Source organism: Balaenoptera physalus (genome assembly GCF_965194825.1).
Source record: "Balaenoptera physalus genome assembly, chromosome: 15".
Classification (NCBI taxonomy): Eukaryota; Metazoa; Chordata; class Mammalia; order Artiodactyla; family Balaenopteridae; genus Balaenoptera; species Balaenoptera physalus.
In genome coordinates, this window is record NC_138894.1 from 15,712,014 (window position 1) to 15,728,019 (window position 16,006).

Below are 16,006 nucleotides of genomic sequence, written 5' to 3' on the forward strand. Positions count from 1 at the left end.
ATAGAAGCTCAGTGTCAAAGGCCTAAAAGCTTGCAGGTGCCCCAGGAAAAGGATTGGGACTGATAACACCTTTTAACAGTTCCAAATTTTTTTAAAACAAAAACAAAAATGCAAACTGGAATTTAATAACAGTTTCAAAAGCAGCGTTATGAAAGTCCATTCAGAACTGGTAAGCAAAACTACACTTTGACATGTTGTGAGTTGGTGTCTCTAAAGGTAAGGATATCTAAGACCTTCTTAAATAGCTTGAGCTCTGGCTAGGACTTTTTATCTCTCACATTTTGACCTGAAATGTGACTCTGTATCTTCTGCTCAAGGTGCCCATTTCTTACTCTTCTGTCAATTAAAAAAGAAAAAGTTCAGAACCCTCTTTCTTGCAAATGACAGTTTGTTATTGGTAGATGGCTATTAGGAGAAGTTTTTCAATGTTACTGTAAAACATGCTTCAAATTCATGTCCCTGGTGAATTCTTTGGAATCTATTCCAGGTTGACCATGTATCTTTTGGTTGTGGGTATTGTTTGAAGGTGATGGTGATGATATGATTTTATTCATATTGTAATAAATTGTGCCCCATGGACCTTAGTCTGTGGGTCAACTGGGTTAACCAACTGATTGATTTTACAGTTTGGAAAAGATGGAGGTTGTACTTCAGAGGGTTGGAAGGGTCCTTCCAAGACCAAGCAGAGAAAAGATAAGGATCCAATCTCCTTGCTGAGGTCTGAGTCACACTTAAGACTAAAACCATTTATCTTCTCATTCCATTTGATGTGAAATGAACTAAATAAGCTAAAAAAGGAAAATGAATGATGCAATGACAATAAGTAACTAGAATAAAAGTAAAGTAAAAGAAGAAAAAGAAACTTAAAGCTTAGACATCATTTTAAAAGATACATGTAAAATGAGAAAAATGGATAGTTTTAAATATAAAAGACATGAAAAATTAAAGAAAGTCAAAACTAATTGAGAGCTATAAAAGAATTGAAATCCAATGAGCTGGGGACTTCCCTGGTGGTGTAGTGGCTAAGATTGCACACTCTCAATGCAGGGGGCCTGGGTTCAATCCCTGGTCAGGGAGCTAGATCCCACATGACACAACTAAGAGTTTGAATGTCGCAACTAAAGACACTGCCTGCCGCTACTAAGACCCAGTGCTGCCAAACAAATAAATAAATATTAAAAAAAAAAATCCAATGAGCTAAGAAACCAAAATGATGCAAAAGAATTCAGAAAATTTAGAAGTCTTGAACATTAAGAAGTAATAAACAAATGAGCTACACATAATTTTAAAATGAGGGCATCAATATAAAATAGACAAATCACAAAAGAAGAAATGTAACGACCAATAAATTTTTTTTTTTTTTTTGCCACACTGTGCAGCTTACAGGATCTTAGTTCCCCAACCAGGGATTGAACCTGGGCCCCCAGGAGTGGAAACTTGGAGTCCTAACCACTGGGCCTCCAGGGAATTCCCCAATAAACATATTTTTAAGGACCTTTCATCTCCCTAATAATAATACAAAATTTCAAAACAAAATAATGCTAAAATAAGTTTTAAAGGTTAAGTTGGAAAATACAAAAGTAAAAGATAGCTTTCTGTGTTGGCCAGGGTTGGGAAGGGGAGGCAAATGCTCTACTGCTCATGGAGAAAACTGGTTTGATCCTCTTTGGTGGGGTGATTTGGAGATCTATATTAAGAGCCTTAAAAATGTCTTTTGAATCCAAAATATATATTTCTAGTTCATCTTTAATAAATAATCAGAGACATAATGAAAGATCTACTAGGAAAAGTAGGAAACAACCTTGATATCCAAAATACAACACTTGTCAAATTGATGGACAACAGTCAACAAAAGGAATATTATACAGTCACTAAAAATGCTTTGTAAGGATAATCAAGGTTTGGAAAGTTGTTCACAATATATCATGAAGTAAAGAAGACAAGTTGCACAATACTTCCACTTTCGTGTAAAGAAAAACTGTATATGTTAATTACATTGAATCTTAGATATCATCAATTATTAAATGTGCTACTTTTTTTTTACCATTAAGAAACAACCGCATCAAAATGTTCCCAATTAAATCATAATGAGCCATAGATTGTAGGATACATCATGATTTCAGAGATGTTAAAATGAAACATGTATTCTAGAATTGATAAAATACTATATTGTGTCACATTCCTTTCATTGTAAAATAACCTCCCCCAAATATTTTAATATCTTGAATTTAGGGAAGCATTTTATGATCAAGGTATACATTTAATACAGTGTTTCTCCCACCACCACGATCCACCTACAAATCACTGGGATCAAGAAAATATTTTATATGTATCATATTTGCATAAAAGAATTGTAAGAAGCCAATTATACCTCAATTTTTAAAGAAAAAAAAAGTTGTAATGATATATACCAGAAGGTTAACAGTAGTTTTCTGTAAATGCTAAGGTTGCAGAGAATTTTTATTTTCTTACTTTGGTTTTCCTATATTTTCTAGAATAAGTTTTTAAAAAATCCATACAAGAGAGCATAATGAATTTCCAGATTAGCCCCGCCTCATGCAGAAATAAGCAGGATCACTCAGGCTAAGGAATCATGGAGCTCCTATTCTCTGTCCTCCCTAGAACTGGGAACCCTCAAAGTACAGAGCTAGAAGGGCAGAGAGAAACCTTGAACAGCTCCTTCACCACCCCTGGGGTCTCATCCATTTTGAAAGACCAAATCCATGAAAAACAACTCCTTGGTAAATTGACCTTACCCACCTACTTCGCCTTCATCCCTTTCCAGCACCCAACCCAAAATACCTAAAAGGGATGGCAAATAGGCTTTCTTTTAAATACCAGCTTTGGTTGATTAGCAGTGGCTCCCTGGAGTACCCTGCTAGGAAGAACTCTGAGGCCAAGTTGGAGTTCAGGGGAAAGGAGTTGCCTGATTGATTAGCCATGTCTGCCAGGGATCACGGTAGCCCAAGTGCTACACATTTGCCAGGTCTGAAAGGATTATCTGTTTTATTCTTGCTCCTTTATGTTTAAGCAGACCAGCTGTTTTTCCAACAAGCAAAATTAAAGAGATCCTAACCAGACTAAGAACTATATTATAAAGGCCTGGATTGTTGCTCTTAATGCTAAGCCCAGTCTATTCTAGCAAAGACGCAATTCAACTTGCAAGTCAGCATGACACAGTGCAGCATTATATTTTAAAGCTGAATATCGCATATATTATGAACCAGTAATTCCACTCCTAGGATACTCACTTCATGTATCTGTTCACCAAGAGATACAAACAAAAATGTCCATAGTGACCACTTGCAGGAGAATGGAAACATAAATTGTGGTACCTACACACACAGAGCTTATTCATTTTATTAGTAACACAAAACCATATGGATGAATAATAGAACTACATTTGAGTGAAAGAAGCAAGAGGCATAAAACCACATATAACATTATACCATGTTTTAAAAGATGATAAATAGGGACTTCCCTGGTGGCACAGTGGATAGGAATCCGCCTGCCAATGCAGGGGACACGGGTTCAGTCCCTGGTCAGGGAAGATCCCACATGCCGCGGAGCAACTAAACCCGTGCGCCATGACTACTGAGCCTGTGCTCTAGAGCCTGCGAGCCACAACTACTGAGCCCGCATGCAAACTACTGAAGCCTGCGTGCCTAGATCCCGTGCTCCGCAACAAGAGAAGCCACTCCAAGGAGAAGCCCGCGCACCGCAACGAAGAGTAGCCCCCGCTCGCCACAACTAGAGAAAGGCTGCACGCAGCAACGAAGACCCAACGCAGCCAAAAATCAATAAAATTAAATCTTAAAAAAAAAAAAAAGCTATATAGAAAAGATGAAAAATAAATTATAAAAACTAAAGTATATATTGTTTAGGACTATGTACATATGTGATAAAACTGTCATTCAAAAGGCAGGGGAATAAATAACACAAAATTCAGGATACTGCTGTAGTTACCTTTGCAACAAGTATGAGACAGGATAGGGAAAGATAGGAAAGATGCATGTATTAGAATGTTCTAGTTAAGTAGGATGGTGGTTTCACAGGGGTTCATTTGTTGTAATGCTTCATAACATACATATATACATACATGTACATGTCATGTATCGTTTGCAAGAAGAGATTTTCATTTAATGTGCAGTACTCAACTAAAGATAAAACCTTTCTTCATGTTTGTGTTTGGAGGGTAAGGCAGAAAGCCTGGCTTGCAATAACATGGATTAGAAGGTGCCTCTTTTATAGAGCGACTTTTGTGGGTCACCTGGTCCTACCTCTCCAGTCAGGTTTCTCCTCTACAGTGGCTGAGGCTCAACAGGAGCCTAAAATTGGAGTGAAGACAGGATGAGCAAAGCTTTCCTCTGATGCCCCTCTGGGCTGTCTCAGGTGCACCCAAGCAGTTCCCTCATCTGTGCAGTGATGAGTTTGAGTATATCCCTTCTCTTAAAATTGTGAAACAGTAATTTGAATTTCTATATTTCTTTCTTTTTTATTGAAATATAGTTGATTAACAATGTTGTGTTAATTTCAGGTGCGCTGGGTAAATCACTTTTTAAAATAGTCTTTTAAATTGTTTTTAATCATTTTAAAGATTGCTTACTCCAATCATCCTAATTTTTATTACTGTTGTAACAATAATCTAAGATTTTATTAGCATTTTATCCACAACATACACTAAAGTTTTTTATAGTTATTACTTCAAATGAATGATGAATTCTTTATCGTAAGAAAAACAGGTAAACAACCTAAATGTCCAGTTATAAAGGAGTGGTCAAAAAGCATGCAGCCGTTAAATACTATGTTTATGAAGAGAGTATAGTAACACAGAAGGTACTTAAATCATTAAATGAAAAGCCATGGTAGTTTATAAGATCCCAGCTAATAGTACAAATGAAACCTATGTTTTAAAATAAGCTGGAAGGAAATAGACAACAATGTTAATGTTAGCTTCATGTGAAGATACATTTTTTTTCTTCCTAAGTTTTACTCTTGTAATGGAAGGAAAACCTGCTCAATTCCAAACGCTCTTGAAAACGAAACATGATTGGCTATATTGGCTTTTAGGGAATTGGAGACACCCACAGAGGTGTTCCATAAAAGGCAAGGTGGCAACTCAGCAATAGTAACAAGATCATTGTTCAGAGTTCCTGTGTTTCTAGCTTTTTATGTCTTAATTCTGAATCCAACTGACTCTTCAACTGCCCCCAACACACACACACAAGTAAATACACACTCCCCTTGAAGAGGTATTACTGTCATCTCAGTCCCCCTAAATTCTTCAGCTGTAGCTAGCCGTATACTCTGTTCACTGCCTTTTCCCTGAAGGTCTTGGTAAGCTGGAAGAAATGAGAATTTGAATGCTACTCAAATTATCTCTGAAAAGCCGTGCCTATTCTCAGGATGGTCATACAGTGAGCCAACCACAAAGCCTAGATTATCAGAGGCCGTCTTAATTCAGACCACTTCAACATCAGGCAGGTCACCCAAGTTCTGGGACTCAGAGAATACTGTCATAATTTTATCACAGTGCAGGGTTTTGTTTTGTTTTGTTAATAAAGAAAGATTTAGTACTACTTTAAAAGTTTGGTGGTCAAGCATGGACAGGATTGTGGGGAAATGGGGATGTAATTTAATAGAGCCACTTTGGAGATCCTATTAAAATGGAAAACAGCACACCCTATGGCACAGTGATTCCTCTTCTAGCCATTTATCCTAGAGAATAATCACACATGTATACAAGCGGACATGGTCAAGGATTTTGATCACAGAAATGTTTGTTTTTATGAAAAACTGGAAACCACCAAATGTCTCTCAATAGGGGAACAGATTTTCAAAAGTTCATATATTCATAGGGTAGAAAATCCACAGCAGTTAAAATCCACAGCAGTCCATATAGCATATGTGTCAACATGGATAGATCCACATGTGGGCAGGAAAGACACAGATCTTTGAGGATTTAAAAGAAGTGGCTATAGACTTATAATTCCCATAAGGATATATATCAAAACATGTTGTTGAGTGAAAAGAGAAAGTTCCAGAATGACATCTAAAGTATGATACCATTGGGAGTTCTCTGATGGCCTAGTGGTTAACATTCCAGGCTTTCACTGCCATGGCCCGGGTTCAATCCCAGGTCGGGGACCTGAGGTCCCCCAAGCTACATGGCGCAGCCAGAAAAAAAAAAAAGAAGTATGACACCATTTCTGTTAAAAAGAAAAAACAGACAAACTACAGCTATACTTCTTGATAAGTACAGATATACATAGGCAGGCAGGTACATAGATAGATAGATGATAGATAGGTAGATAGATAGATAGATGATAGATAGATAGATATAGAGAGATATATGTAATAGTACAAGAACATTCTAGAAGGAAACACATTAAAATCATAACAAGGGTTACCTCTGAGGAAAGACAGAGGGGGCTGGGACATGGGGTGGGAAAGGTGAAAGGGGATTCCAGTTCACTGGAGATATTCTAATTTTTAAAGGTAAGTGGATTCCGGAGTTACTTGTGTCTTTACAATTACTTTTTTTAAAGTCTCAGCAATTACTTAATCCTCTAATATATTTATTACACCTCAGAAGCTAAAAACATGGAGCCTTCCATACGAGAACATTTCCTAGGGCAACACAGCCACCTCTCCACTCCCTGTCCCTCCACCCTCTCCACACGCGGCACTCCCACTCAGCCAAGTTCACTGGTGTTCTGAGAGCGTGCCCCAAAGCCTTTGCTCACCTTTGCAACCCTCCTGGGCACCAGAGCAAATCCCATTGGCCATGACTCTTTGCAGAAACAGTCATGCCAGCAAACACTTAGCTGTCCGAGTGCCCTGCGTTATCAATGGTCACATTGATTGTACCCCTTTCCCTGCTGACTTTGAGAGCAAAGTATTCAAGAATGTGGCACCGGCCAAACCAATGGGAGAAAAGAAGGCAACAACCCACATTCCGTACCTGTCAAAGACCACTGCGGAATAAGCCCGCTCGGCAAAGATGACGTCAGCAGCCCAGAACTCCTTAGTGGCCTTCAGACCCCTGCCTTTGCCCTCAGAAGTGAAGACCTCCACGTTCTCCATTCCCCCTATTGTCATCTCAGAACCTTCGGGCAGCTCAGCAGATATTTAACACTGAGCCAAGTCCCTTGTCCTCGCTGCTATTTCAGCACCTTCAGCATCCCAACAGCAAGACTATAAATGGACAGGCACCTCCCCTTCCCTACCCCCTCTCAGCCACTGGGCCCTCACTCCCCCTCTGCCTCTTTTCCTGGAGACGGGGATGGGCCAGGCCAGAGGACGGTGACCTGGGAAGGGTCCCATTCACCGCCCAGCAAAGCTGACAAAGTAGAAAATGACCATGGGCTGGTGTGCTTCTCAAATTGGGCCTGAAAACTTTTGAAAAGTTCCTTTGCAAGGAGTAGTTAAGTCCTGGATTGCAGTCATGCTCAGCTGTATTTGGAATAGGCAGCACTTGGTCAGTAGGGTATTTTTAGCAGCCAGATGCCTCTGTCAATCCAAAGCAGACAGCTGAAATGGTCCAAGAGAAGAGGCGAGGTGATGTTTGCTGCTCTGGGACCCTTCAGCTGTCAGGCTTGGACTTTCTCAAGTGAGATGGGCGCCTTGTTTCCCTACTCCCTCCCCCATGGGTAGATTGTTGGCAGAAAGCAACAGATGCTAAACTGACCCCTTTGCCATGTATATAACAGTACTATTTAGGCTCCAAGGGACATCCCTCTTCTCCAGTATTACCTGGGGCTCCCACAACATCCCCACCTCGGGCATGGAGGTCTGAGCGTTCCCTGATGATGTATTACTCAGGCTGTATTATGAGAGGAGGTATGCCTTGAACATGAAAACCCTCGTGTCTATCATTCTATCAAATCTCCCTTAAATGGGTGTCTGCTGCCAGAAAAATACCAATACCTTCTTCTTTCCCAGGAATGAGGACATTGGAAGGATTATTCTAAAATCTCTATTGAACTAAATGCTACTCATCTTGATCTCCAGGCAGCTCTCACTGATGTTGAAAAGAAAGACATTTGCAGATCTGGAGCTATGGTTTATCTTCAAGGTAATATTTTTAGTTTCAGGGATGCATCTGTTTACAGATTTCTGTGCTCCGGGTTTCTGTGAGTGTAGTAGTTTACAAGCACTGGCTTCTGAGTCAGATAGATCTGTGTTTGACTTTTGAGCCTACTAGGACAACTTTGAGATAGTACCTGTAAAACAAGAGTGATAATTTCTACCTCACTGGTAAACGAGATAATATATACAAAGGACATAGCACAGCACTTGGTACTTAGTACAGAACTTATTAAATGATAGCAAATTTATTTTATTTATTCTGTCACGTTATCTTCCCCAAACATCAAGATATGCTAGAAATTCTAATGTGTCTTTAACCAAATTGCATCTCCTGAAACTTCTTTGACTCTTGGAAACAGGAGCAGAATCCTCTGTCAGACCATGTATCCCAATTTTTAGGTCATAACACATAGCCCCTGGAACCAGAGAATAACTCAGTGACTTCTGATGTATCCGAAAGAGCAAAACACGTTAAGACCTTTAAAACGGGGTGCCCCCAAAAGTAAACATCACATCCTCTCAGGGAAAAAAAATGATTAAAAAGGAGTTCTGGGCTTCCCTGGTGGCGCAGCAGTTAAGAACCCTCCTGCCAATGCAGGGGACACGGGTTCAAGCCCTGGTCTGGGAAGATCCCACATGCCCTGGAGCAACTAAGCCCGTGGGCCACAACTACTGAGCCCGTGGGCCTAGAGCCCGTGCTCCGCAACAAGAGAAGCCACAGCAATGAGAAGCCCACGCACCCCAATGAAGAGTAGCCCCCACTCACCGCAACTAGAGAAAGCCCGCGCACAGCAACGAAGACCCAATGCAGCCAAATATAAATAAATAAATAAATTTATTTAAAAAAAAAAAAAAGGGAGTTCTTCAGGTTAGTTTCAAATGAATGCCTGCATCCACATTGCCTGGCAACAGCCAGAGTCCACCCTTGGGAGCCGGCAGCTCAGCCTGGTAGGGATGGTGTTATTCTTCTCTAGACACTTATACCCCTGGAACAGGTTCAGCCCAAGCCAAGGTCAAGGAAGAAATCTACCTGTCCCAAGCCAGAAAGAGAGAGGGAGCATCAAACCCAGTGCTTTAGCTTCAACTGAGTCTCAATCTTATCAGAACAACAAGAATTATATTATTAAAGTGTGGTAGACAGAATAATGGTTCCCCAAAGAGGTCGAGGTCCTACTCCCTAGACCTGTGAATATGTTACTTTACATAGCAAAAGGGACTTTGCAAATGTGATTAAACTAAGTATCTCAAGAGAGGGAGATTATCCCTAGATTGTCCAAGAGGACCCAATGGAATCACAGGAATCCTTATAAGAGGAGGTTAGGGGGGGTCAGAGTCAGGTGGAGATGTAACAGTGGAAGCAAGAGGGTCAGAGTCAGAGAGACAGTTGAAGATGCTATACTCTTGGCTTTGAAATTGGAGGAAGGGGCTATGAGCAGAGAAATGCTGGCACCCTCTAGAAACTAGAAAAGGCAGGGGTACAGCTGCTCTCCCAAGAGCCCTTAAAGGAAGCATGGCCCTGACAACACCTTGATTTAAGCCCAGTGAATCCCATTTCTGGCTTCTGACGAGCAAACTTTAAGATAGTAAATTTGTTATTTTATGCCACTAAGTAATTTGTTACAGCAGCAATAGGAAACTAACACATAAAGTATTATACTTAGTTTCTCATTATAGTATTATATAAAATCCCTTTTGCTGATCTGAAATAAAATTCATACAGAATTTATCAGTTCTTAAACTTAAAAAACATAAATTACTAACTCATATAGTCTGAACGTTTGTGTCCCCCACCAAATTCATATGTAGAAATCCTTACCCCCAAAGGTGATGGTATTAATAGGTGGAACATTTGGGGGGTACTTAAATCATGAAGGTGGAACCCTCATGAATGAGATTACGTAGTGCCTTATAGAAGAGTCTCCAGAGAGATTCCCTAGGCCCTTCTCTTCTGCCATGTGAGGACACAAGGAGAATCCTGTGACCTGGAAGGGAACCTTCAGCCAAACATGCTGGCACCCTGATCTAAGACTTCAAGCTTCCAGGAACGTGAGAAATAAATTTCTGTTGTTTACAAACTACCCAGTCTTTGCTATTTTGTTATTGCAGCTCAAATGGACTAAGACACTGGTCTAACCTAATAAGGGAGAAATAAAGATGAAAGTTAAATTATAATAAAACTATATATATTCATTGTAAATTAAATATGTCAATGTGCTCACAAGACACATGCTTGAGTACAACTACACTAGAAAACATGATAAAGTAGTCAGATGTTTGCACCTCTAAGTAGAATCACTATGATAGTGAGAGCTAAAGATGTAGATTGATTTGGGGAACACAAATACCACACAAGGCATTGTTGTCTGTGACATGATTTTCTGAAATGGTGAATGACTCCTAGTCAAGTTCTGAATGAAAGAAAGTATAATCTTTCTTCAGTTAACAAGAAGTTACATTCCTGGAAAATTTAGTGTAGATTAAAACTTTACAAAAACTGCTCTAAGATTACATAAAACAGAGTTCTAGACTCAGATAATTATAAACAAGATTTTGAAAGCAGCTCTTTTGCCCCTTTCCTGTTTGCCCATTTCTGTTCCCCTCTAACCTTGAAAGAACCTAATTATAGGAATGAGATCACTAGGCAATTTAACGTAACTCCTGACTTATGTTCTCCTGAATGCACACCATGCTTTGTCTAATCTGTTGATTCTTTCCCTAGATAAAAAGATATAAAAATGAAGAATTAAACAGTTAACAAATGACTAGCTCTCTACCCCCAACAGCCCCCTTAAGCAATCCTGCAGGTAGATCACGCAGGCAAGATCACATCTGAAGAAAGTCAGCCAGTCTACCTAATAGAGAATGATGCAGAACCCAACCTCCTGCTTCGATGATTCACTGAGATTCTTCCCCTTTTTCCCCTTTAAAAACTGTCACAGCTGAGCAGAATCTTTAAAGTTGGCCTCTGGACGTGAGTCCAACTTCTCCCCAGATTGCCGTCTTTTCTGATTAAAGTATCCTTCCTTTCTACTGACACTTGCCTCTCAAATTATTAGCTTTTACCAAACCTGAGTTTGGTAACAATTTTACATAAGTGAAATACACATCTGGATATTTGAAGTTGTATAGGATGGGCAGAGAAACTTTAACATACAGGGCTGTCCCTTGCTTCCCAGGACATCCAGCACCTCTGGCCAGGACCAGTGAGACAGGGGATGTCGGCTCTAGTTATCAGGCTGGTGATAGGGAAGGGAGCACAGGGCCCTGCTATATTACGTATCAACACAAATCCTATGTAAATGTTTTTTGCTCATCTGCCCCCCTCCAGTTCTTTTTATTCCCCACTGGGATCCAAACCTTTCTTGCTGGCCCTAGCCCTGCCCACAATACGTGAGTAGCACCCCTCAATCATCGTGACAACCAAAAGTTACCCCCACGTTTCTCAGATGCCCCCTAACTAGCGGAACTGCCTCCATCGAGAATTGCTGGTCTTCGTCATCAGGAAAAGCACATCTAGAGTTTTGAAAGGCTTTCTTATTGCTCTACTGGGGCTGTTTAGCCAGAGAAGAAAAGATTCAGGAAGGACATGAGACCTTTCTTCAACATCACTCATCACAGTATGCAGTAGATTCATTCTGCATTTCCTGAGAGAGCAAACTAGGAGGCCAGAGTGGACATAACCATATGGCAATGTGGTTTAGCAGTTAAGATCGTAAACTTCAGCTTCACAGACCCTCACAATCATGTTTCTGTTGAGCCCTTTTCTGCTCCAAAGAGATGGAAACTTTTTCCGTTGTTAATGATTTTAACAACCATCCAGTCTCTTTCTTTGGTGTATCTGGATAAAGAAGGGTGGTGAGAAAAGAAGAAAAATGAGACCGTTCAAGTCAAAGGACCCCTGGTCCAAGAGAGTGGTCTGAGCTGGGAGATTCCAGACAAGGGGTGACGAGAATGACCACTATGGTCCCATTTACCTCTATTTTAGCTGAACTTCCCTCCCCACTCAGGCCACACGCACATGCCAAGGACATTACTATGGTTACTGAGTACTCTCATACCCTAAAGAAGGTGTGGGGCAACTGTTGGCAGCATGTGCTAAGCAAGGGTAATGCTGGATCCCCAGTTGTGCCCCTTAAGGGTAGAAGGTTAGACTTCCCTGGCAGTCCAGTGGTTAAGAATCTGTGCTTCCACTGTAGGGGCATGGGTTCGATCCCTGGACAGGGAACTAAGATCCCACATGCTGCACTGTGCAGCCAAAAAAAAAGGGTAGAAACAGGTGCTGTGAAGAGGCCAGGACTGGGGGCTGTTTTGGAGAGAGTTATTAGCATAACATCACGAGACTAGACATGGGTTTCAAGTAGCCCTTACTATAAGCTCCACTGGTTAACTTTCATCTTGGGTAGACTCTGTTCCCAGATTTCACATTGCAGCCCTAAAATCTTTAACCATATTCTGTATTTGTATTATTGTCGTGGATCTTCAAGCAAATAATCTCAGAGGTCTTAAGAGAATGATTGTGTTCCCTTCAGTTGGATATGCTGCAGTTCAGGGAATATGTACAAATAAGTGTGAAGGTGGACAAATGAAACCTAGAGTAACCGTTTTGAATCATTGAGACAGTTTGTGTGCCTGTGTTAATACCACACTGGCTGATCTACCACAACCTGGAAAAACTCCAATCATCCCTTCTGTTGAAAGACTCACTGTCTGAGTCACACATCTGCAGGGACCACCATCTGGTGGCAAATCAAGGGAGCTGCAAGATTTTAAATCTTTTTCTAAGGCCTTTTTCAGTAAAAGAACAGCCCTTTATCATTGGATTCGACCTTCCTTCATACCCAGAGCTAAGATTCATTTAGGCCAGGGGTCAACAAGTTTCCTTTGGGCCTGTGAACTAAGAACGGTTTGTACCTTCTTTAATGGTTGGGGGGAAAAGTCAAAAGAATATTTTGTGACACATGAAAATTATATGAAGTTCAAATTTCAATGATGACAAATTAAATTGTATAAGAAAACAGCCATACTCACTTGTTTACATATTTTCTATGGCTGCTTTCACACCACAACAGCAGAGTTGAATATTTGCAACAAAGACCATATGGCCCACAAAGTCAAAAATATCTACTGTCTGGCCTTTTACAGAAGATGTTTGCCAATCCTGCTTTAGACCAATAACAGCTAATGCCTAGCAGTGTTAAATAAGCCAGGGTTTGCTTACTGCTTTCAAGTGTATTCACTGGCTGATTTAGTCATTCATTGCATAATCACAGGATCAAAGAAGTTCTTGTGCACACCTAGCACTCACATTCCAGAATGACAGGAGCAGGTTCCCTCCTGAACAGTCCATTATATCCTGTATAATTACATCATTGACAAAACCTTACACTCTCTCTGGTCCCTGTGTTCTTACTCAAGCAGCACAGTTGCTTCCATCATTCTTCCTTTGGCTCTTAGAAATCCTTAGCTGCTAATTACTTTCCTCTCAAGAATTCCTAAATTCACTCATTCCACATGCATTTATCAGCACATGTACCAGGTACTATACTCAGTGCCTCGATACAAAGATGATTAAAATGTAGGCCCTATATCTAAGACATTGACCATTTAGAGAGGATTATGGAAAAGCATATAAAGATGGTAAGAGAGATGTAGGAGGGAAAGGGGAAAGGGTACTCAAGGCAGCCTGAGGAATCAGGGAAGGCTTCAGAGAAGTAGCAGACAGGGATAAGTGCGGAGGGGGAGAACCAGAACTGGAGGAGACCATTTCAAGCCCAAGGACACAGCAGCATGAGCAGAGATTTGCAGGTGAAGAAACAGCATGACATGGGCAGAAACTTACAATCGGCTAGGTATTCTGGGAGCTACAGAAGCACATGTATTATACTTCTTTATCATTCTGGCACCAGACTATCACCCTTTATGTCCCAGCTTTTCATATACATTTGAGAGATAGTCTAACAGCAAGAATTAATGTTTGAATGCTTGAAATTGTGCTTTATTCGCACTACTTCATAGGTTTTCACAGCACCCTTTGAGGTGGGTATTACTGAGCCCTCCTAGTTAAAAAGCAGCAGCATCTCCTAAGTCTAAACCCCAGAGAAACTCTCAGGTGTGTGCACAAGGAGACTGCCCAAGAAGGTTAAAGCAACACTGTCTGTAAAAGCAAAAATGGGAAATAAGCTCATAGTCTTATGATAGGAGAACGGATAGCTCATGTGCATTCATTCAATGGATGTTATAGAGGTGTAAAAGGAAATGAATTAGAACCTCACATTTCAGCAGAGGTTAACATCAAAAAATAATGGTGAGTGAAAAAAGCAAACTGTGGGGGAATAAACAGCAGGCATAATAACATTTATATAAAGTTTTAAATCATGTAAAGCAATACTTCATGTTAGTTAGGCATACATACACATGTAGTAAAAATATACATATAAAGAAAGGCATGGGCTTCGCTGGTGGCGCAGTGGTTAAGAATCTGCCTGCCAATGCAGGGGACACGGGTTCAAACCCTGCTCAGGGAAGATCCCACATGCCGCAGAGCAACTAAGCCCATGTGCCACAACTACGGAGCCTGCGCTCTAGAGCCCACGAGCCACAACTACTGAGCCCACGCACCACATCTACTGAAGCCCGAGCGCTCTAGAGCCCGTGCTCCGCAGCAAGAGAAGCCCGCGCATCGCAACTAGAGAAAGCCTGCGCGCAGCAACGAAGACCCAACACAGCCAAAAATAATAAATAAATAAAAACAAATAAATTTTTTTTAAAAAAGGCATGAGAATGAGAAATACTGAATTCATGATAGTATTTACTCCTAAGGAGAAGAAAAGTTCTTTAGGAAGTAGGGAGAGGGTGTTTCAGGAAGAAGTAGCAGATACAATAAACTGAGTTATGCAGTAGCTTGGTATTTAGGGGAATCAATAAAGGTTTAATGTTGCTGAATCATCAAGTGAATGCAGGGTGGGGAGGTAAGAACAGCAGGAAGATAATGACATCAGGCAGGTGCACAGAGGCCCAGGAGTAGCAGTCATGCTTGACTTTCTCCACCAGAATACAGGGAGCCAGTATGACTTCCAGATGGAACCCTTTGGCAGTATGGAGAGTAGATTGGAGGGGTGAAATGAGAGGAAGGATAAGTTAGGCAGCTATTGCCATGGCACTAACAAAAGATGATAAGAACCTGAAATTGGTCAACAGTAGTGTGACAGGAAAGGAGAGCATACCTAAGAGAAACGTTTGCATAGTGCACCCAGGGACATGCCCATCAACAGGAAAATGGGTGGAATTTGGTACAGCAATGAAATGAATAAATAACACCTATATGCAACAGCTTGGATGAACCTCAAAGTGTCGAGTGAAACAAGTCCCAGAATACTTCTAGAGAAAGACATAAATCTTACGAGATTCAGAAACAATCTAAACTTTTTTTTCATCACACATATATATGATAAAGATAAATACATATGCGGATTCCCCTGGTGGTCCAGTGGGTAAGACTCCATGCTCCCAATGCAGGGGACCCGCGTTCGATTTCTGGTGGAGGAACTAGAGCCCGCATGCATGCCGCAACAAAAGATCCCGCGTGCTGCAACTAAGACCCGGTGCAGCCAAAATAAATAAATATGTATATTTTAAAGATACGTATATACATATGAAAGGAAATGATGACTACAAACCATGGTAATGATCTCTTTGGGAGACAGGGAACGAAAGGATGAATGTGTGTGTATATATATATATACGCATATACTGAGGGAGCCAGGAGAGAGAAAAACGTCACTTACGGAGCAATGATGATAACGTATCATAACCAAGGATTTTGCTCAGTCTACTCTGTGTATTAAAGGTTCTAACAAAGAAAAGAAAAACAGATAAGGCAGGAAAGCATGTATTTTTCAGATATTTTGAAGGTAGA

At 40.7% G+C, this 16,006-nt stretch overlaps 1 protein-coding gene and 1 long non-coding RNA gene across 5 annotated transcripts in view; one reads left to right on the forward strand and one right to left on the reverse strand.

The window, feature by feature from the left end:
- SMYD1 (SET and MYND domain containing 1) overlaps positions 1–7,210 on the reverse strand; it is a 42,246-nt gene extending 35,036 nt beyond the window's left edge. Inside the window, exon 1 of one of the 2 annotated variants that reach the window (XM_082426837.1) lies at positions 6,965–7,210. In XM_082426837.1, the coding sequence (XP_082282963.1) occupies positions 6,965–7,101 (137 nt within the window). In that variant the 5' untranslated portion in view covers positions 7,102–7,210. The remainder of the gene's footprint in view (positions 1–6,964) is intronic. The other variant, XM_082426836.1, reaches the window with a different exon arrangement.
- A 137-nt stretch (positions 7,211–7,347) lies between these two features.
- LOC309643838 lies at positions 7,348–14,751 on the forward strand. Of its 3 annotated transcripts, none has more exons than XR_014254089.1 (3): positions 7,348–7,842; positions 7,945–8,077; positions 8,491–14,751. It is a non-coding gene; the product is annotated as an uncharacterized lncRNA (long non-coding RNA). The 3 variants fall into 3 exon arrangements; XR_014254090.1 differs by having other exon boundaries at positions 10,811–14,751; XR_014254091.1 differs by having other exon boundaries at positions 10,875–14,750.
- Positions 14,752–16,006: the final 1,255 nt, after the last annotated feature.